The sequence below is a fragment of the Panthera pardus genome, unplaced genomic scaffold (assembly GCF_024362965.1).
Source record: "Panthera pardus isolate Hobbes unplaced genomic scaffold, ASM2436296v1 HiC_scaffold_12, whole genome shotgun sequence".
NCBI classification, from domain to species: Eukaryota; Metazoa; Chordata; class Mammalia; order Carnivora; family Felidae; genus Panthera; species Panthera pardus.
In genome coordinates this window covers 58,628,860-58,649,402 of record NW_026526677.1, presented here as the reverse complement: position 1 = coordinate 58,649,402, position 20,543 = coordinate 58,628,860, and the positions used below count along the sequence as shown (strand labels likewise).

Here is a 20,543-nt window from a genome sequence, read left to right as displayed (position 1 = left end):
CTCCTTGGACCCTCCTGTGTCCAGGTCATTGGCGGGAGAGAGTGGGGTGGGGAGAGACTATAGAGAAAGAAGGAGCCCTTTCTCGCCCCTGAGTTATTACAAAGACTGTCTCCTCCCTCAGACCAGCTGCCCACATGGCCCGGCTTCAGCCCGGCTCACAAACCAGGGGTGGCACATAGTGATTTCCCTGCTCTGCCACTTTGCTGAATGGGAAGACTCCCAGATGCTGGATTTTCAAATCTCCTGTTTCTCAGACTCCGATTCTGTGATTCAGTGAAATCCCCTGGCTTGCTGGGAGGTTAGAGCAGGAGAGAGGAAACAGTCTTCCTCTCCATGGTAGATGTATTGGTTTCCCGTAGCCATGTGACAAACCACCGCCAACCTGGTGGGAATTAAACACGGAATTAAAACACAAGTTACCGTCTTACAGTTTGGGAGGTTAGAGATCAAAAATGGGTCTCACTGGGCTGACATCAAGGTGTCAGCAGGGCTGCGTTCTTTTGGGGGCTCTAGGCCTTGCCTTTTCCAGCTTCTGCAGACCACTCACGTTCCTGGGCTCAAAGCCCGCCCCCCTGTCTTCAAAGCCACCAGGAGCCGGCCAGTCTTTCTCACAGCCCGACACTCTGACACTGGCTCTCTTGCTTCCTGCTTCCCCTGCCAAGGTCCCTTGTGACCATATCGGACACACCTGGATAATCCCCGATGCTCTCCCCATCTCAAGATCCTTAACGTAACCATATTTGTAAAGTCCCTTTTGCCGTGTAAGGTAGCACAGTCACAGGTTTTAGGGATTAGGATGTGGACATCTTTGGAGGGGGGTGGGTATTATTCTACCTATTACAGTCTAGGTGAAACCCTTTAGGTGAAGAAAGACCCTGAAATCCTTGGCTTTACTGGAGGGGCCTCTGGCCCCATGTGGGGCATCCTTGTCATGGTCTGATGGGGGAGACATGGTCTGTCCTCTGGAGCCCCGAGTCTGATGGAAGAGACATGGCCTGTTGCTAGGGCCCCCCGATCTGCTGAATGTGCATGGGGGTGATGGGTGGGTGACATGGGGAGGTCAGTGGTGAATGTGACAGGAGACCTATTCTCGTCTGTTCCCTTAACAGATCCCTCCGAACCTCCCATGCTCTGTGACATTGCAGCCGGGGCCTGAAGACACAGGGAAGGTGGGTCACCTCTCTCGGAGCATTTCTTTGGGTGTAGGACGTTTGTATCCCCAGGGCCCTGGCTTTCTCTCTGCTAGGTGCTGGAACCCTCTGTGTGGAAGCCTCCTCGTGTCTAGGCCACTTCAATACCACCTCAGATAAGCAGCCCCTTCATACAGGGTGGCTGATACTGTGTCATCCTCACCCCCACGTTCAGTTACGTGCAGTCTGTCCCGGGCTTGTTGGCTGTAGCAGAACCAAAATATTCTCCGGACTACCACCCTGCCTCACAACCTCACATGGGGGAGGTGCCTTCGTGGTGGCTTCACAAGTGGGGGAACTGGGGCTCAGAGAGAAGGGACACCTCCAGTGTCACAGGCCCCAGATCTCTGAGCCCCAGTTTCCTCATCTGCAAAATGGAGACAATAGGATGCACCTCCTCATGGGGTTGGGAGGGTGGAGTGAGACACTGAAGCACTGTAGGGTCTGCACACAGTACGTGCTCCCCAAACAGGGGGGCTGAGGCACCCGCTGTTATTGCCGGGTGGCTGCCTTGGTGAGGACAGCCGCCCAGACCAGGCAGGTGTCTGGAGAGTGGAGCCCAGTGAGGGCAGTTTGGGATGTCCAGTGTCGGGGGAGCTGGGAGAGCTCTGCGGGAAGGTCAGATGGGGGAGGCCGCCGCAGAGGGAGGCGGCACTGCACTGGGGCTGAGCACAGGGCCCCTGAGTCAGGCTGAGGGGTGGCCGGGCTGTGGGAGTCTGGTGTTCCCATCCAGCGTCCTTGTTTGTAAAATGAGAGGGTGGGATGGCTGTGCTGTCGGGACCCTGCCCGCTCCAAGGCCCTGTGGTCAGCAGCCCCTTCCCCTCAGGCCTGTGGTGTGGACTATGAAGTCAAAGCCTTCTGTGCTGAGAACCTGGAGGAGAAGATCCACAAGCGGTGAGAAGGGCACAGCTTCCTCCCCGGTGTGGGCTGCCTGCTGGCAGAGGGAGGGAGACAGGAGCAGCAAAGTCTGAAGAAGAGATAAGTAACAATACCTGGAAGTGTGAGAGGAGGGGCCACACATTCCAGCCTCAGGAACTCTGAGAAGGGCACTCTGGAAGGCCGGCAAGTCATGGAGGGTTTCCTGGGGGTGGTGGCTCAGTAGCCCTGGCTCAGGCCTCATCATTTTTTCCTTTACACCACTGTACCTGCCTCCTCCATCTTCCTCCCTGCCTCTAGTCTTGCCCCGCCAGACTGCATGGCTTTTTATTTTGTTTTGGAAAGAAACACAAGATTCAGATTGTTTTTAACAGTGGACGAGATTTTTCCCAGCCACCCTGGAACCCCCCCCCCCCGCCCCCACTTCCCAGTTCTCCTCCTGGGAGGCCATCAGCAGGTGGTGGTTGGGGTGGGTGGGGGGATAGGGGGATGTGGGGTCAGTGGAGGCTTCTAAGCAAGGGAGGGAAGTGGAGTAAGTGAAGCCCCCCCCACCTGGGGAAAGTGAGGGGGGTGGTCAGCCCACGTGTCAGAGAAGGTAGTGCTCTCCCAGCCAGGCACAGCCCTGGGCAGACAATCTAGGCTGGCAGGCGGAAACAGCTGGCCCTGACTTCTGAGCCGGACTGCCCAGCCCTGCTGTCATGCCTGCTCCTCCTCCAGGCAGGCCCTGCCCACCCTCCTGGTGAGGCTGGTCTCAGCCCCCAACTCTGATGTGCTCTGCCTCCCGGGGCACAATTCCTCCCGGAGGCTGGCTGAGGGAGGGGCTGCAGCTTCCTAGGGCATGGGCTGAGTTTGCCATCTGGTGGCCGAAGGGTGTATTGCAGGCATCTCTATCTTCAGCCTGGGAAACTCCTGAGTTTGGGGAGATGGGACCCTTCTCCCTGGCTTCTGTCTTCCTTTTCTTCTTAAGACCCGAGACCAGGGGAAAGAAAGGAGGTTGTGGGTTTTTGAAGGGGCCTCACCAGACCAAGGAAGAGGAACAACACTGAAGGCCACCACCCTCACCCCACCACCAATGGGACATTTTATATCCATACTACTACTAACTGCTATTACTAATGATATAACAACTGTCATTTATCAAGGGCCAATTAAGGGCCAGACACTATTCAGAGTGATGAACGTGTATGAACTAATTTAATCCTCACAGCAACCCTGTGAGGTGGGTGTGGCTATTATTACCATTTTCCAGATGAGGAAGCTGAGACCCAGAGGTTAATTTTCTCAAGGTCATACAGCTAATAAAGGGAGAGCTAAGACCTCAACCCTGGCTATCCAGTTCCAGGGAGTGGAGGTGAGAAACGGGGGGTGCTGCTGGCATACCCAGCACGCCACAGACGCTGCCTCACCGGGTCCCATCCCTTCCCAACTCTTGAGCCCTCCCTCATTTCCTCCCTGAGTGCCTGTCACCTTCATTGAGCACCATCTCTTCTCTGGGCCTCCATCTTCCCACTGAGTCTCTGTCCTCTTCACTGGCCAGCATCCCCCTGACTGAATCCATACCCCCCCACTAAAGCCCATCACCTCTCTGAGCCCCCATTTCTTCATGGGGCCCCTCTGTGTATTTTGATTTAATGGATATTTGGCGGACGTTTGTTAGATGGCAGGCACTGTCGTAGGTGGTGAGAACACAGCAGTGAACACTTTAGATACAAAATGTTGTCCTTAAGGAGCTTATGCTATTAGGTGACATAAGGGATGCAGGAAGTGAAAACATAGTCCCTTTCTTGCCATCCTGCTGGCTACCAAGACACAGACCCACATGAAGGGCTTCCATGGGGTAGTTCATTTTGATGGTGTGGGAGTTCAGACCAGGAGATCAAGTGAGCTGATCCAGGAAGGCTTCTTGGAAGAAGAAGTATTGAGCTGGACCTTGAAGAAGGAAGCAAATGAGAGCAGAAGTGGGAAGAGGGTGTTGCAGGCAGGGGCTCAGTGTAAGTGAAGTTGCAGAGAAAAGACTAGATAGACCATCAAGGATGATAGTGAGGAAGTGGGGGTGGCTGCGGACACTGGGGGAGGATGGAGTGGGGCCAGGTGGCGACTCTGAACACAGGTGGCCTGTGTTAACCTCTGTGGTTTGGACGGATTCTAAGGCCATGGGGAGCCGTGGCAGTCTCTTGAGCAGGAAAGGGAGGATCCCAAGGGAAGTGGATGGAGGCAGGTGACTCTGGCTATCTTTCGCTCTGCCCATCTCCATTAGGAATTCCGTGCGCCTGGTTATCAGGAAGGTTCAGTACGCCCCGGAGAGGCCTGGCCCCCAGCCCACAGCTGAGACCACCAGGCAGTTCCTCATGTCGGACAAGCCCCTGCATCTAGAGGCCTCCCTGGATAAGGAGGTAGGAGGTTTAGACTTGGCAGGGGGTGGGGGCTGCTCTACTGGGGCTGGGACCTCAGATCCCAGGTCTTTCATGGCCTCTTGGGCTCCTTGGGTAGGAGCTTCCGCCCCCAGTCCTAAGGCCACAGGGTTAAGGGAATCTGAGACCTCCCTTGGGGGATTTGGGGAAGCCTCTGGGGGTCCAAAGGAGCGGCAGAGTGGGGCATGAGCCTGAAGGGTGCGATTCACTTTAGAAGTCAGGGTACCTCCCAAAGGGACCTGGGTTCTGGCCATCTCCCCTCACCCCTTCCCCCTTTTGAGGTGTGGACACTGCCCTTTCATCTCTGGGACAGCCAAAGGCAGGTGCTGGGGGCATGATTTGAGATGAGGTCCTTCAGTGAGCTCTTAGAGCCGGTTCCCTCAGTGAGCAGGTCAGCTCTTCCCCACCTTTCTCCTGCTTCTTTTAGACCCTCCTGTGTCTAAAATTCCTGGCACCCATTGTGAGCAGGGACTTGATACATCACTTAGTCCAACCCCTCCATTGAATAGAGGGGGAAGCCGAGGCTTAGACCGGTCCAAGGTCACGCTGCGCTCATCCTTCATTACCATTGTTTTATTGCTCTCATTATTTCTGGTGACCACGTCAGGACTGTAGCCAGGACTATCACCTTCTAATTCAATCATCTTTCAAAAATCCCACAAAGGAACTGAACATGCCCAGTGACTTAGCATCAGTGGGAAGTGGCTGATGAACTTGAGGCCAATGTCAGAGTGGACAAAGTCTGGGGAACCCCAGGAAGTGTGTGTGGGGCCTCTTCTCTCTCTCCCTATCTAGAGCTTTAATACTCTCTGGTCCAACCCTTCTCCCTTCTTACCCCTCCCAGATCTATTACCATGGAGAACCCATCAGCGTTAATGTTCACGTCACCAACAACACCAACAAGACAGTGAAGAAGATCAAGATCTCGGGTACTCTGGGCACAGGGCCAGCCCAGGGGGGCAGGCAAGAGGGAATCCACCCAAGGGTTGGGGGTAGCTGAAGCTTCTCCCCTTGTGAACTTCTGGCCTGCAGAGAAGCCCAGGGCCTGCTCTAAGCCAAAGGGTAAGGCTTTTGAGGCTAGTAACACAGGCTGCTCGTTGGCCAGGTAATGAGTTTACTGTTTAAGCCACCTACTGTTAGGTTCCCTAGGTTCTGGGCAAAGCTGTCCTTGAGGGAGATGTTTGGTAATGGAAGGAAATGGGTGAGTTTGGGCTACCTCTTAGGTAGAAGACGGGGGTGGTCTCTTGCAGAATCCCCCAGTGCATTCTGGCCATTCCTGGGGCTGAACATCCTCAACTCAAGGGAGCCTGGCTTGCCTGGGAGCTGCACCCCTGGCTCACACCAGCTTGTTTCCCTCTTCCTCCCCAGTGCGCCAGTATGCGGACATCTGCCTTTTCAACACAGCCCAGTACAAGTGCCCTGTGGCCATGGAAGAGGCTGAGTAAGTGAGCACAAGCCCAGCCTTGGATGTGTGGGACTGGGTGGGAAATGAGAAGTCCTGGCTCCAGTTACAGGTGCAGATGGCTCTTTTCCACCTGGTAGAGGGCTGGACCTCAGATTTTCTTGCCACTCACAGCAGCCTTTTAGAAAACATCCACTTGATTTAGCTACAGGAAAATGCATGTGACAGTCAAGGGAAAGACCTACTTAAACTAGAATGACCAAATTAAAGCTAATGAATCTAAGGGGACTAGGGTCATGACTACACTGTACCAGAAACCTAGATTGAAGGCGATACTTTGCTCTGAGCTTCCTGGCAGCCACAGCAAAGAGGGGAAGGCACTAGGTACATAGCATTTCTTGTCTGATAAAGGAATAATCCAGCTCATTGGGTAAAAGGGGTTGTATGTGGGAGGGTAGAGAATAATTATATTTAAAAAATTTAGGTTTAACTTAACAGAAGACTATGGGGGAGGGGAAGGGGAAAAGAAGATACAGAGAAGGAGGGAGGCAAACCATAAGAGACTCTTAAATACTGAGAACAAACTGAGGGTTGATGGGGGGTGGGGGAGAGGGGAAAGTAGGTGATGGGCATTGAGGAAGGCACCTGTTGGAATGAGCACTGGGTGTTGTATGGAAACCAATTTGACAATAAATTATATTTAATTTAAAAAAATTTAGGTTTGAGGACAGCATGGAATCTTGTCCCAAACCTGTTAGCAGCTAAGCCAAGAGGAGAGATCTCAAGTGAAACATCTTTTCTTACCTAAAGGAAGTAGATGCTCCCAGTAGAAGACACATCTGTTTAGTTTAGTTTTGTTTATTTTTTTTTCCTAGCCCTGCCTCCTTTTGGGAGGCAAGTGCATTTCATGTAATTTTTCATGCTTGTGTGTGTGTGTGTGTGTGTGTGTGTGTGTGTGTGTGTTTACATGTAATAGCAATCGGTACTTTTGAAAATTAAAAACGTGTTTTAATGTTACTATGTGATCTTGGAGCTGTTCTGGCTGGGCTGGGGGTGATGGCTGGGGATTGGCTCTTGGTGGGGGGGCGGTATTTCCACACCCGCCTCCCTTCTTCCCAGTGACACAGTGGCACCCAGTTCGACATTCTGCAAGGTCTACACACTGACCCCCTTCCTGGCCAACAACCGAGAGAAGCGGGGCCTCGCCTTGGACGGGAAGCTCAAGCATGAAGACACGAACCTGGCCTCCAGCACCCTGTGAGGACCCACCCTCCCTACTCCCTGCCCCCAGTGGGTCCACACCCACCTATTCCCACCAGTGCCAGTACATGGTGTGGTTACCTTCTCCCCAGGCATTGTCCCTGGCCCATCCTCAGGAGCTTGAACTATAAGGAAGCTGTCCCCTTACTCCCATCCCTATCCAGGGGTGACCAGAGAGCAAGCTGGGCCCCTAGACCCAGCTCTCTTAGTCAGTGCTGGGATCTGCTGGCTTGCCTAGGGGAGGGCAACCTGGAGAGACTTCCTGCAGGAGGCAGCAGCTCCTGACCTAGGGTCTACAGTCATATGGGGTGTGTCCCTGAGGCAGAGTAAGGCTGGATTCATCCAGCAGGACAGGATGAATCAGAAGAGGGGTGGGGAGTCTGGGAAAATGTGGACAGTGAGCTGGGCAAGACCAGATGGAAGTATGGCCCTCAAAGGCAGGGATCCCAGGGCCATATGATCACTCTTGCCTCATGGTCATCACTGACTCTGAGGCTACCTGCTTTAGTGGAGACCTGGGGTGTGGAGAACTCAGCTTGCCCTATCTGCTGAGGTCTGGCCCTTCAGTGGGGCTTTGGCCTGCCTCTGCAGCAGCCCTGCCCGTGACTCCCAGTACAGACCCTGTGCTCCAGCCACACAGTTGCTCACATGCACGTGCTAGCCACTCACCTCCAAGCTTTTGCCCTCTTCCCCTTCTTCCACCCTGGCTCAAATCCTAACTGACTTCAAGACTTCCAGACTTGAGGGGCCACCTCCTTCAGGGTATTCCCCGCTACCTCTGCCCCACTGCCTTGCCAACCTCCCTCTTTCTCTCTGAATCCCCTGCCTGGCGAGCCCTTTGTGTCCCACGGGTTGCTGAACAGTGAGAGAAGCAGACTCCGTCTATCTAAGGGTAGAAAGAACCTACTGCGCTGCTGGGAGTCAGGCCCAGGGAGGAAAGGGGCTTGCCAGGTGTGCACAGGGAGTGAATTTCACAACCAGATGTGGGACCCAGGGCTCTAGGTTCCTATCCGCTCAGGGCAAAGCTTACCTTTCTCACATACAGAGCTCTGTTTGCACATGGTGGCTGAGTGGCCCAGGAGAGGGATGGATGGCTGCTGCCCCCACTGCACCCTACCCTACCTTGTCTCATCTACCCAGCCATTCTCCATGGACCTGCTTCCCTATGTCACCTTGCAGGTTGAGGGAAGGCGCCAACCGGGAGGTCCTGGGCATCATTGTTTCCTACAAGGTGAAAGTGAAGCTGGTGGTATCTCGGGGCGGGTAAGTGTTCTAGCCCAGCCCAAGACTCTAAGCGCAGAAGGGGGCATCCCTGACCACCCACAGCCCACTGCCCCATTCTGCCTGTTTGTCGGACCTTTTAGCTGCAGCCACCAAGAGGGTGAACCGAGCTGGAGGACTTCCTGTTTTTTCTCTTCCCCCTTCATGTTCCTTTTTCTCCTCTTCTGCCCCCTTTCCCTCTCCTACTTCAGAGACTTTCAATCCCTTGCCTGCCCTCTCCATGTTTCTCTCTTCCTCCTCCCCCTCCTCCTCTTCTCTATCCCTGTCTGGGCACATGGGGTTGTTGTGTGGGGGAAGATTCCTCAGAGTCTGTGCTGTGGGATCTCCAGAGAGTTCTGTCCCCTCATCACATGTTGGGGCACAGCACCCACCCCTGCTCATGCACATGCTGATCTGCTGAGGACATGGCTAAAGGGGCTCAGAATCCCAGAGCTGGATTAGGGATGTTCTGACTCCCATTTGACAGATGGGGAAACAGAGGCCCAAACCGTTCTCCACACATTTCCTGAAATCTCCTCCCCTAATCTTAGGTTGTAGGCTGGGTGCTGGGGTCACTGCAGTAGACCAGACACATTCCCTGCCCCAGAGCACAGTCTAGTGGAGGCTCAGACACAACTTCTCCCCACTGAATGGGCCTGCATGTTGTTAGAAACCTAGAATTAGGATTTATAATTTGTCATAGGGTTTTTTTTTCTTGTTCATAAATGTCTATGAAAAGATTTGAATGCTAATAGCATTAGACATTGAATCCCCTTTATTACTAGAATGTGCCCACATATTACAGGACATCTCAGAACTGCAAATCCCAAGTCCTGTGCCCTGTGGCTCTTGCAGGATCCACAGTCTGCCTCAAGCTCTTCCTTGAGGAATCCTCGGTGAATCCCAGATTGATTTCTTCTGCCATCAGAGAGGCCTCCCCAGGGCGGGCAGCACAGGGGTCAGTTTTTTTGTCTCCTTTGCAGAAGAGGATCCTCGGGCTTAGTGAGGCCTCCTGTGAGGAGATTTGGCTGAGCTGGGCCTGGATTTCAGTCCCCCAGGCAAGGCTAATGCCATTTCTGTGTATCTCTGAATGAGGTTACAGCCATGCAGTGGTGGGTGGGAGTGCCTCTCAGGGTCTTCCCTACCCCTGTGGGCAGCAAGGTGATGAATGAACGTACTTTCTGTTTTCTTCCTCTCTGAACTCTCTCCTGACCACTTCTCCCGCCTCCTCTGACCCACCCAGCCTGTTGGGAGATCTTGCATCCAGGTAAACTCCCTCCCTTCAACCTGATCGACCCACCTTCCTGGAGGGCCCAGAGATCCAGAAGTGCAGGGCACTGGGTTGGAAGGAATCTTAGCAGTCAGTTTCGATTGCCAGTCATGTGCTGGGACTAGAACCCTCCCCAAAGGGACTAGGGAGATGCAGTTTCTCCTTTAAAAACCTTGCCCTGTTCTTCATTCCACCCAAGAGATAAGAACCTCTGCAGACAGCAAGGTCAGCTTCGTTGATCTGGGGAATAGCCCCGTAAAAGTCTGGCATTTTGGAGAAATGCGGGTTTCGTGGCTTCCAAACTTGTACACTAATGGGAATTAACTGCTGGCCATGCACTGCTAAGGAGAGGTCCTGGGGAGATCTGCTCTCCTTGTCGCCAGCTGGATCCATGAGCATTCCCCAAATGGCACATGCTCCACATGCAGTGGTTTTGCCTCCTCCTGTCACAAGATGGCAGTATTGTTCATCCCAAGAAATCATCTATTTGGAGAAGTGAAATTAATTCAATTCAGTTCAGTACAATTCAGCAAAGATTTTCTGAACCCAGGTTTGTGCTCAGCTTTGTGCTACATGCTGAGATCCCACGGAGGAATCAGACACATCCCCTGCCCTTGATCACTCAAGGCCTGCTGGAGTTAATGTCTAGATTCTTCCACCCACATCCTGTATGGCTTTAATGAAGGTTGGCAAACTCATTCTTCCATTCTGATAGTTCACTCTTCCAAGTGAATCTGGAAAAGCAATCCTCTTTGCATTGAAAAAAGAAAGAAAGAAAGAAAGAAAGAAAGAAAGAAAGAAAGAAAGAAAGAAAAGCCAGACTATTGTAATAGCCTGTGAATCGCCCATGTTCCCATTGAGGGGAAGTAATGATTCTGGCAGGTACCAGTGTCACAGTTCAGTCAAACCTTTGACCTGTATCATCTCCTAGAAGTTCTAGTGGTTCTAGAAGGTAAGCATTGCTCTCCCCATTTTCCAGATGAGCTCAGTGAGACTTGAAGATGTAAAAGTGTCCCTCCCAGACAGTGCTGGGGCTTGGAACAGACATTTCTGGTTGCACAGCCGGTGTCCCTGCCCACTCTGTTCCACTCTCCCTTCCTCCCCACCAGCTGGGCTCTGGGCAGCAAGGTCAGTGAGATGAGGCTGTGCCTGAAGGTGCTCACTGTTGGCAGGGCCTCCAAGGTGACACCATCCCAAGCTGAGAGGAGAAGCTTTCATGGCTCCTTCTGTAGGAGTGGAGAGCAGAAGATGGATAGGAATCACCACCTCAATTCTGAGCAGTTATCACTCATTGGGCAAGGATGTCAATTATGGAGTCAGAATCTTGTCACTTCCCATTAATAGCTGTGTGGCCTTATGCAGTATTATTTTTCCTCCTTGTGCCTCGGTTTCCTAGTCTGTATATATGCTATACGAATGGGGTTGTTGTGGAGATTAAAGGAGCTACTCTAGAATAGTCCTTAGCACAGAGTCAGCACCATGTGTCTGCTCTTGTTACTATTCTGTTCATCAGGGCCAAGGGGAGGGAGGTCCTGGTCAGAAGCACTGGGTGTTGGTGGCACCTCCCCCTGTTCTTCCCCACCACCCAGACCCTCCGCCCCTACAGGGCTTCAAGGCTCTATGCACAGTGTAGATAGCCCTGGGGCCTGGGCCAATACAATTTGAATTCGATTAATTGACCTCAGCAGTGCATCATCCAGATGGGGGGGGGGGGGCGCGGCTAGGACCACAGGAGCACTTTTATAAGAGTCTCATGGAGATGTTGGGAGGTGGGACTGAGTTGGCAGGAAGGATTGTGTTAGGGAAGGCTGGGCTGGCTGTGGTGATTTGAGGCCTGCATGGTCCCAGGACACCTCTGGGACCACCCAGGGACCAATGTGCACACTGCTCTGGGCAGTCCTTTCCCCACCCCTGTGCCTCCTCCCAGCTCATGAGAATCCAAGGATCCTTCTCAGGAAAAGGGGAGGTTTCCTTTTTTTTTTTTTTTTTTTTGGAGCCAGCAGAAAAGGGCTTCTAATTCACCTCCTAGAGAGAGTAAAGCTCAGAGAGTGGCAGAACTGGGGCCTGAGCAGATTTCCTGCCTTAGCTGAGACCTACCTCCTCTGACCATAAAATAGGGCATTGATAGGGCATTGAGTCTTACAGCCCAAGACTGGGCTCAGGGCTCACTGGGTCTGGGTCTCTGTTTCAGTGATGTGGCTGTGGAACTGCCCTTCACCCTAATGCACCCCAAGCCCAAAGAGGAACCCCCACATCGTGAAGGTGAGCAGGATCTGTGGGTCACTGGAGTGGGAATTTGCAGGTTGCTGACCCCATTCTCCACCAGTGCTGTGTTTCCCCATCATCCCATCTCACTCTGGGTTAGCCTTCAGGCCTGGGTTACCTTTTTCCTCAGCTCCCCAGGATCTGTTGTGAGGCCCACACTCCTCTATTTGCATCTGACTCCCCCAAGAGACAAAGAGGTCTGACTCCTTTGTCCATGGAGAGGCAGGCTGGGAGTGGAAGGGTCAATGACCAGATTGGTCATATTTCCTTAAATCAAAGGCTGTTTGAGTTGAAAGAGACAACTCTATAGTATGTACCACAAAGAAAGAAAAATGTTCTCACAATTAAAGTATCAAATGCCATCGGTTGTAAAACATACCCCAAGTTCAGAGATGTGAAATTGTGAGGAAAAAAAAAAAAAGGGTTGTCGTAACACTTCGTGAAACCCCCGTACTTAAGAAAAGAATCTAAGTCATGTGGGAGACATGCCAAAGGAGTAGGGTCCAGAGGTTTTTCTGTTCTTCTAGAACTACAAGGGGCCTCCTTGGACCCTCCTGGACCTTCCTTCCTGCCTTTAGGATGATTTGGGGGTGTTTTTGAGATCAAGGAGCAACGCTTCTTCCCCACTTCCCTTCTTCCGTAGCCCTCCCCTTTGCCCTGGAGTGGGGAGCTGTACCCACCTGCTCCTGTGCCCACTCACCACTAACCCACGGGCGCCTGCCCACCCTGTGTTTAGTTCCAGAGAACGAGGCGCCAGTAGATACCAATCTCATAGAACTTGACACAAAGTAAGCCAAACCCTGCCTGCAGACGTCCGGGGGACGGGCCTTGGGTGGTGGGCGGGGCGATGGGATTATTTGCATATATGCTTATTAACCTCTGAGGAACAGCTGATCTAACCCCGTCTGCTGAGAGCCGCCTCTGCTCGCCTCTTCAGCAACCCGCTTGCCTGCATGTGACTTGAAGGACCCTCCGTGCCTGTTCCTCTTCCTCCTGCCTTGGTGGGGTCTGTCTTCCTCCCTCGTCCTTGCACGTCCGTCCGTCAATCCGTTCGTCCGTCCACAGCGCCTGCTCGGCTCTCACAGGGCTGGTTCGGTTCGCGGCCCTGGGCTGGGGCTCTCCTGCCCTGCCAGCGCCCAGCCGGTGGAATCAGGCTGCGGGGTGGGGAAGGTTCTGGGGCTCTTGTTGCTTCTGCCTCCTGAGGACCGATGCGGATTTCCCTGCGGTCAAAGGCCATCGCCTCACCGGACAGTGGCCCGAGGGGGAGGACCTAGGCCGACAGGATGAACCACCTCCAGAGCCAAGCAGCTTTCTATCTCCAGCTCCAAATTCACCTTTTCCTTGTCCCCCAGGGGATATTTGGGATGTGGTGTCTCAAGCCACCCCATGAGGACACCTCATGAGGCTGGCTGAGTTCTGTGGGGCGGGGGACTTGGGTGGGCCTAAGTGTACATGTTATGTGATAGGACAGAACTCACTGTTCTTAAAAGCGGTCCTCAGTCCAGAAACCCCATTCAGGCACCTCCTTTCCCCACCCACCCTTCCCTCTGCCCCACTATTTAGATTTACTGCCCCCAGACCCCATCCTATCCAAGATCCCTCAGGATAGAGTGTGAGCTGACAGCTCCCTGGAGAAAGGGCTCTTGTGGTTTTTTCTTCCACTAAGCCAAGCCCACACCATCCTGTGCAGATATAGGAATGCTTCCTGAGGGTAGTTCTTTGGATGGGTGGTGGGGTTTCTTGGGCCTGTTCTGAGGGATTCAGCATAGGCTATGAAACTACTGGGCCTGGCATCTCACAGTGGGAATAAGTTCTTCCTCTGGCCCCAGCCCGGCCACACTGCACCTCCATCCCCATTTGATATCCGCCTCGCACCCCCAAATCCTTAAGAACTGGGTCACTTCCCAGCCCTTAGGCAGGAAAGTCAAACCCACGCCTCCCTTTGGTAATTCCACGACTAGCTGGAGTCCAGATACGACCAGTCCCACTGTCCCTGGAGGGCATCTAGCTGTGCCAGCCTGGCAGGCCTTTCTGCCCAAGGTCAACCCTAGGGGCCAGCCTCTGAGTCCCATCTGACCCTGTGGATAAGCCTACCCTCCCTGCCATGCAAACACATCCCGTTTTGCTTGTCTTTTCCACCAGCGATGATGACATCGTGTTTGAGGATTTTGCCCGCCAGAGACTGAAAGGCATGAAGGATGACAAGGAGGAAGAGGAGGATGGCACTGGTTCTCCACAGCTCAACGACAGATAGACTGGGGCCAGCCCTCCCTCCGGGCAGCTCCGGGTCTGCTCTCCTGCACTAAGATGCTTATTCGTCTTCTTCCTGTTCTCGTTCCCCCCTCCCCTTTGTTCTTCTAGTTTCTACCAGGGGGCCCAGTGTTCTTCCAGGTCACGGTGGTGAACCTCTGGCCTCAGGATTGGCCCCACATCACCATGCCAACAAGGGTCACATGGGCCACCTTCACCCCTCTCACCCCTGTCGCGGGGCACCCCTCCAGCCCCTCTCTTTTCCTGCTGACCCCCCAGAAAGTCCATCCTGGCTCTGGCCTTGGAATTTGACTTGGGATGGGGAGCAGAACAGGGAGTGTGGGGCATAGGGCTTGGAGGGGTGAGGTTGAGGGCTCAAGACGTGTGAGAGGGTGCCCACGGTCCTAGGTGGCTAACACAGTTCTGGCAGCTAAAAGATGACTATGCTGAGGGCCACCCTCTTCTGGCTGGGAGGGGCACACCTGTGGATAGATTCTTACTGCCTTCAGGCAGTTGAGACCCATGAAACACCTCTCTGCATCCACCCCTCCGTCCCCACCCTACATGCCTCTGTGTCTGACAGTGACCCTCTGTGTCTGTGGTGATGGTTTGCAGACCCCAGGAGTAGAGAAAAGCCACCAGACTGGCTTTCTCACCAGCAGTTACTCAGTCTAAGGCAAGCTGTGTGAACTAGCCCATCTATTTCAGTACTGTCAGGATGTAACATCCTAGCCACCTTGTATCTTATGTGTGTGTCCTGTCTGTACACATGCACAGAGAAATAAGGGAGGGGTCTTCAGAAAGCACCAACCGGAGGTAGAGTGAGCCCAAGCTCTTGGGGAGGTTTCCCGAAGGGTGGCTCTGAGAGATGGGGTCGGAGCAAGAAGATGAGAATCTGCTCTGTTCCCTCCTTTGCGGACCTAAGAGCAATCGGTGATCCCTCAGGAAGTAAGGCTGGCGGTCCAGATAGGGCTGGGGACACCGGTATCCTCCGGCTTTCCCTTGCGGTTCATCCGGGCTGAGCTGGGCTGGCCCTGCAGGCTGGGAGAGAGCGCTCAAGGCCACTATGCCCACAGTCAAAGAGGCTTCTTCGCAGAAGGTGGCATGGTCCATCAAGATGCCGTCACCTGAAAGGAAGGGGACTGCCAGGTAGCAAAGAACCCTTCGTTTCCTTAGGGAGCTGATGACCCTCCGCCAGTTCCCAGTGTCATGGATACTCACTACCCATTGGCTGGTGTTTTGTGTGATTGAGACCTGGGGTATTTTTAAGCAATAGAGTGGGCAGATGATGAGGTAGAAAGTGTTAAAAGGTATTCGTTCTTGTCTGACCTTTAAGGCCCACTTACTGTGTGACCTTGGGCAAGTTCCTTTCCTTCTCTGGGCCTGAGTTCTTCACCTGGGGTTTGACCAGATAATCACAAAGGGACCTCCCAGCTCTGGCCTCTAAGAATCTGTAAACCTTAGAGCTTCTGGTATGGTAGGTGGAACCAGAGCCAGACCACTGACTCTCGTTTGTCTGCCGCCAGAGGTGATTCATTGGTAGTGGGGCCCTGGAGAGCTTCTAGCCACCGCCTCCCCAGGCCTGAGAAGGGCCCTTCTTGGGCCTCTGGAGGGTCATCTGATGTCAAGCTGTGGCCATAGCTAGCATGAGCTGCTTGGCCCTAGGGCCTGAGTATTACAGAAGGCCAAGCTCGGATTTGCTTATGACAGGGCTTCTGGTGCCTCACAGCTCCCTGTGGATGGCAGACCCCCTGAGGTTTACCTTATACCCAAGCAAATATATTGCTTAGCAGGGCAAGGGGATCTCTCCTCCATCCCTGCTCCCTTTTATCTCTGTCCCATGCTTGCCTGAAAAAGGAGACAACAAACTTTTATTATGCTAGTTGGGTCTCAAACTCTCCAGCCCCTCCTGGGGTGGGCTGCGTAACCATTATCTATGGCGAGATTACCCAGTTCACAGGCCTGGCACTGCACCTCAGCCCTTCCACTTCTGAATCTCATGAGGATATGAGGCTAGGGACTCCCTGCCCCAGGTCAGGACCAAGTCAGCTTGGGGCAGCTCTACTCTCCTGGCCATCCCTGGGGTCCTAGCTGTGGATGCCCCAGGCATCCAGCCTCTACCAGAGATTGCTGGCAGTCCGCACCTCATTGGACAGCTGAAGAGTTGACGAAGGGCTGGAACAGCATGGGCCAAGCATATGCTCTCCAGTGTCTTCCTCTGGAACCTTTGAGGCTGGTACGAGACCCTTTAGGATTTGAGGTGATCGATCACTCCCCTACAAACCTCTTCCTCTATCCCTCACCTACACACATGAAAGATTTGTCAGCCTGGTTACTTGAGCTTCTTCACCTCAATATCACACTCACCCTTTGGGCTTTATCCCAGTATTTTAATGGAAATTTCTCCAGCTGTGGGAAGTATCATAGCCCCATCTAGACTTTCACTCTTTGGGCCCAGGGCTGCAGAAGGGCAGTGGTCAAGTTCATTTGAATTTGGCTTCAACGCTCTTGGCTGATGACTTCTGCTCAGTGCTGGGCACTCGACACACAGAGATAGGTCAGTCCCAGCCCCTGTCCTCAGAAAGCTTATGGTCAGGTGAAAGTTATAGTGGGAATAGGTAATAAGAGCCAAGTGCTTTCAGGGCTCCTTGGCTGCTGCTAGTTCGTATGGTGCCTTGCTGTGAATTAGAAGCAGTGCCCCTTCCAGGTAGATTCAGCCCATGTTAGAATGCAAAACTTTGTGAATGGTGCATAGATTGGAGTTCAGCCCCACCTGCCCAGCCCAGGTGCCATGCTCAGGCCAGAGTGTTTCCTTTGGCCTCTTCCTGGGAGAAAGACCTAGATCATCTTTCAAAGCTTCCACTCCAGACCCCACTCCACCTGCGGCCCCCAACCATGACCAAGTCCTTCTATGCAGGGCCCCTCTCTATCTGGAGTTTAGCCTGTCTGGAATCAGGTGAGACCTTGGAGTGAAATTGGGGGTGTAGGAGCCCCACTGGGCCCCAGGCGCCAGCCCACGGTATTGGCTCTTTCTGTACACACATTTGGGCTCTATGCTGACCACACAGCTCCACACTGGTACCTTCCAGTGGGTCTTGTGGATGGCATATACATAGCAATCTGGGCAGGAGGAAAGAGCATGGCCCCAGGTGAAAATCTACAGGCAGAGGGCCAGTGGGGCATCCTCAGCACTACAACTGTGAGAAGAGTTCAGTCCCCATGAAGATAAGGACTGAGTTATTTGGCTGGACTCCATGGGCCACCTCAGCCTCAAGGCGCAGACAGGTGAGCGTGGGCCCACCAAGGGCTGGTTCAGCTGGGTGTATTGCTAATAAGCTGGTTCCCACATGGTGCCATGAAAAGAATGCTGGCCTGGAAGTCCACAGTGCCTCCTGCCCAACTGTCACCAACCAGCTGAGTAGCCTTGAGCAAGTCACTTGACCTCTTGGGCCTGGTGTCCCTAACTGTAAACTAAGATCGTAATCCCTTCCCCACCTGACTTAAGGAATTGGGAGGCCCAGAGGAGATGGAAGTCAGCTCTGGAAGTTGCAAATGGCTGCACAGGCCGTGGCACTGCCACTGCAGGGGAGCAACCCAGAGTCACGTGGGAAGGTCACTGTGGGCAGAGTCCTCCTCCCAGCAGTCTTCATCTCTTGCCCCCTTCTCACTTAGGCAGATGTCAGCCAGAATGAGTGCAGTTTGGCTTTGGTGCCTCAGCTGAAAGAAAAATCCAGACGCAATTCAGGAATGCCTCGCCCACAGATAGTGGTCCCAGAGATCCTGACAGAAAGGATATCAGCCATGGATATCAGTGATTGAGCTGGGGGGGCATCTGGACCATCCCAGGCCTTGTGCCACCCACACCTCCTATCTTTAAGATCCCACAGAGGCCAGGAAGCCTTGGCTCTGATCCCAGGTTAGGGAGAGCCCCTAACCCCCAGGCCCAAGGAGGGCTGAACCACTATTCCATCTAAGAACCCCCAGGGTGAGGTGGAATAGAAGTTGCCCTTCAAAATAGAAGGTCCTCTCCAGCATCAGACACAGCTGCTAATGCTTGGTGACAGGAGGGATTTGGGCCCAGGGAAAACCCAGGCCTCTTTCCCTGAGAGCTGAGCCCTGATGACCTGTACCCAGTGGCTCCAGTATCCCACAAAGGCAGCTTCTCTCCTGCCAGTGACTGGGGACCAGACATCCTCCACCCATCCCAGAGGAAGTCATTGGCCCCAATCTTGAACTGTTATTGGGTCTCGTGGGCAAAGGCCTATATCTGTTCTGATGTTTTTAAAGTCAGCAGGGACCAAAACAGACCCCCCTGACCCTCATGCATATGCCTGCACTGAGCTTGGCATTTTGCTTTTCTTGTCCAGGCAGGTCCATTGCTTCTGTCCTCCCTCCAGGACTGAAATGGCCTACCTGTGGGGCAGGATCCCCACCTCTCCCACTCCCCTGCAGTGTCCCTGCACAGTGGCTTCAAAGGCCCATTGAAGGGGGAGCATCCCCCCTCCCCCTGCCCGCAGGACTCTCTCCCAACTCCTCACTCTGAATGAGAAATCAAAGCACAGGTCCCCAGGACCCATGATCTATAGACACTCTGACACAGTGGTTTTCAAACCAGGTGCTGTGGAACCCCTGGGTTTCACAGAGCTTTGTCAGGGGCTGCTAAGGTGGGAAGATGGGGGGTGGAGGCAAAGGCTAGATCTCCAGCTCTCCCCCCATCCCCACTTCCACCAGGACAACTCTGCTTTTATCTGTCTTGCCTATTGAGGTTTCACCTTCAAACTTGTGAAGGAAAACTTCTTCAAACCACCATTCTAAGGTTTGATCTTCAACCAGCAAGCATAGGTTCTATTCTTGCTCTTCATGTTGGAATGGCTCTAGCATTCCAATACAAAGTGTCTTTGTATTGGAACTTGGGTCGCAGACCCAGGCCCAAGCATTTGCTCACACACACACACACACACACACACACACACACACGTGTGTGTGTACACATTTGATGGTTTTGTTGCTCACCCACCCTGAAGCTCTGGCCTGAGTTTAATTTGGGCAGGGGCCTGGTGCTCAGTGAGGGTGAGTCTTACCTTGATATCAGCCCGTGCAGTGTGAGGGACTGCGGAACAAGGACTTAGGCCCAGCCCCCACCCCATGACTCGTGTCAGCACCCCAACTCCCTGCCCCAGGCCACATGGTGGGAGAAGGAGAAACTAGACTCAGGTTCCTCTTTACATACAGCCAGATGGATGGATGTCCAGATTTTTTACAAAACAAATGCTGAGGGAGGGCTTCATGACAGAAGTCCCTCCTGTGAGAGCATTCCCCTCCAGAGACTTTTAAAGCAGCAAGTTTCCCTTGAGCAATTCTAGTAGGATTCCACTCCCACATCTGTGGACAAGCAAGTGTGTGGGCAACAGAAAGGTGACTGAAGAGATGCTGGTCTCCCACCCACAGTCTCCCATATTCTTTCTCTGCCAGCCTGCCTCTCTGCTTGGGCCCACGACCAGGGCTAAGGGGTGGGTACACTGGTGAGACCTGGACCAGCCCTTGACACAGAATCCTGTCTGGGCCCACTGCTGAGGGAATTCTATGGGGAAAATGTGAAGGTCAGGGCATAGCCAACCATGTGGCATGGGAGAAAGTGTTCTATGTTCAGTCTAAGCATGCCCTTGGAACCCCACTGACCTCAGTCTCCCCATGTGTAAGATGGGGCTAGTGCCAGGCTCTGCCTTCCTCACAGGGATTACAGCAAGGAAGGGTCATAGGTGGGCATGATAGGTAGTGTCATATGAGAGGGGATCTGCACAAACTTGGGGTGTGGTCATGGCTTACACTGCAGGTCAGCAGACTGCTTGGGGGAATGATTATGAGATGTACCATCTTCCTGGGGCATCTCTGCTTGGTGTTAAGGTCTAGCCACAGACACTATGGGAGACGTGTCTCTTCCTATCCAATGGGAGCCAGCATTGAGCCTGGCACAGTGACTGTGTGGATCCTGGATGCAGGGAGTGACAGGTAGCTGGGACAGGTCTCCAGGGCTGTGGCTCTTCTGTTAAGTGATTATTTTGTTACACCCTCATTCCTGGGCCACCTGCCAGGTTTATCTGTTGTACCTGTGGCATTCCTTATAACGTCAGATAAGTTATTACAGTTTATTCAACTCTAACAGGACAAATGAACAAAAGAACCATAAATAAGAGACCATTAAAGGTCTTTTGTGACAGATCCTGGATGTGCTTTCATTTCTGTCTCATTAGCTCCTAGTAAGACACAGACCAGTAAATTCTCTCCCTGCTGCCCTGGAATGGTGGACAGGACCTGTGACTGGGTCAGGTGTTTTCTGTGGCCCGAACTCCAACCTGGTT

At 53.2% G+C, this 20,543-nt stretch overlaps 1 protein-coding gene across 5 annotated transcripts in view; it reads left to right on the top strand.

Annotated features, from left to right (window-relative positions):
• The window catches only part of ARRB1 (arrestin beta 1), a 75,961-nt gene extending 55,558 nt beyond the window's left edge, over window positions 1-20,403 (top strand). For 4 of the 5 annotated variants that reach the window (XM_053900103.1, XM_053900105.1, XM_019449844.2 and 1 more), the window contains 11 exons: window positions 1,110-1,169; window positions 2,017-2,084; window positions 4,324-4,459; window positions 5,322-5,406; window positions 5,846-5,918; window positions 6,999-7,136; window positions 8,319-8,402; window positions 9,643-9,666; window positions 11,861-11,931; window positions 12,671-12,722; window positions 14,077-20,403. In XM_053900103.1, coding sequence (XP_053756078.1) covers window positions 1,110-1,169; window positions 2,017-2,084; window positions 4,324-4,459; window positions 5,322-5,406; window positions 5,846-5,918; window positions 6,999-7,136; window positions 8,319-8,402; window positions 9,643-9,666; window positions 11,861-11,931; window positions 12,671-12,722; window positions 14,077-14,188 — 903 coding nt within the window. In that variant the 3' untranslated portion in view covers window positions 14,189-20,403. The remainder of the gene's footprint in view (window positions 1-1,109; window positions 1,170-2,016; window positions 2,085-4,323; window positions 4,460-5,321; window positions 5,407-5,845; window positions 5,919-6,998; window positions 7,137-8,318; window positions 8,403-9,642; window positions 9,667-11,860; window positions 11,932-12,670; window positions 12,723-14,076) is intronic. The other variant, XM_053900104.1, reaches the window with a different exon arrangement.
• The last annotated feature ends 140 nt before the right edge of the window (window positions 20,404-20,543 follow it).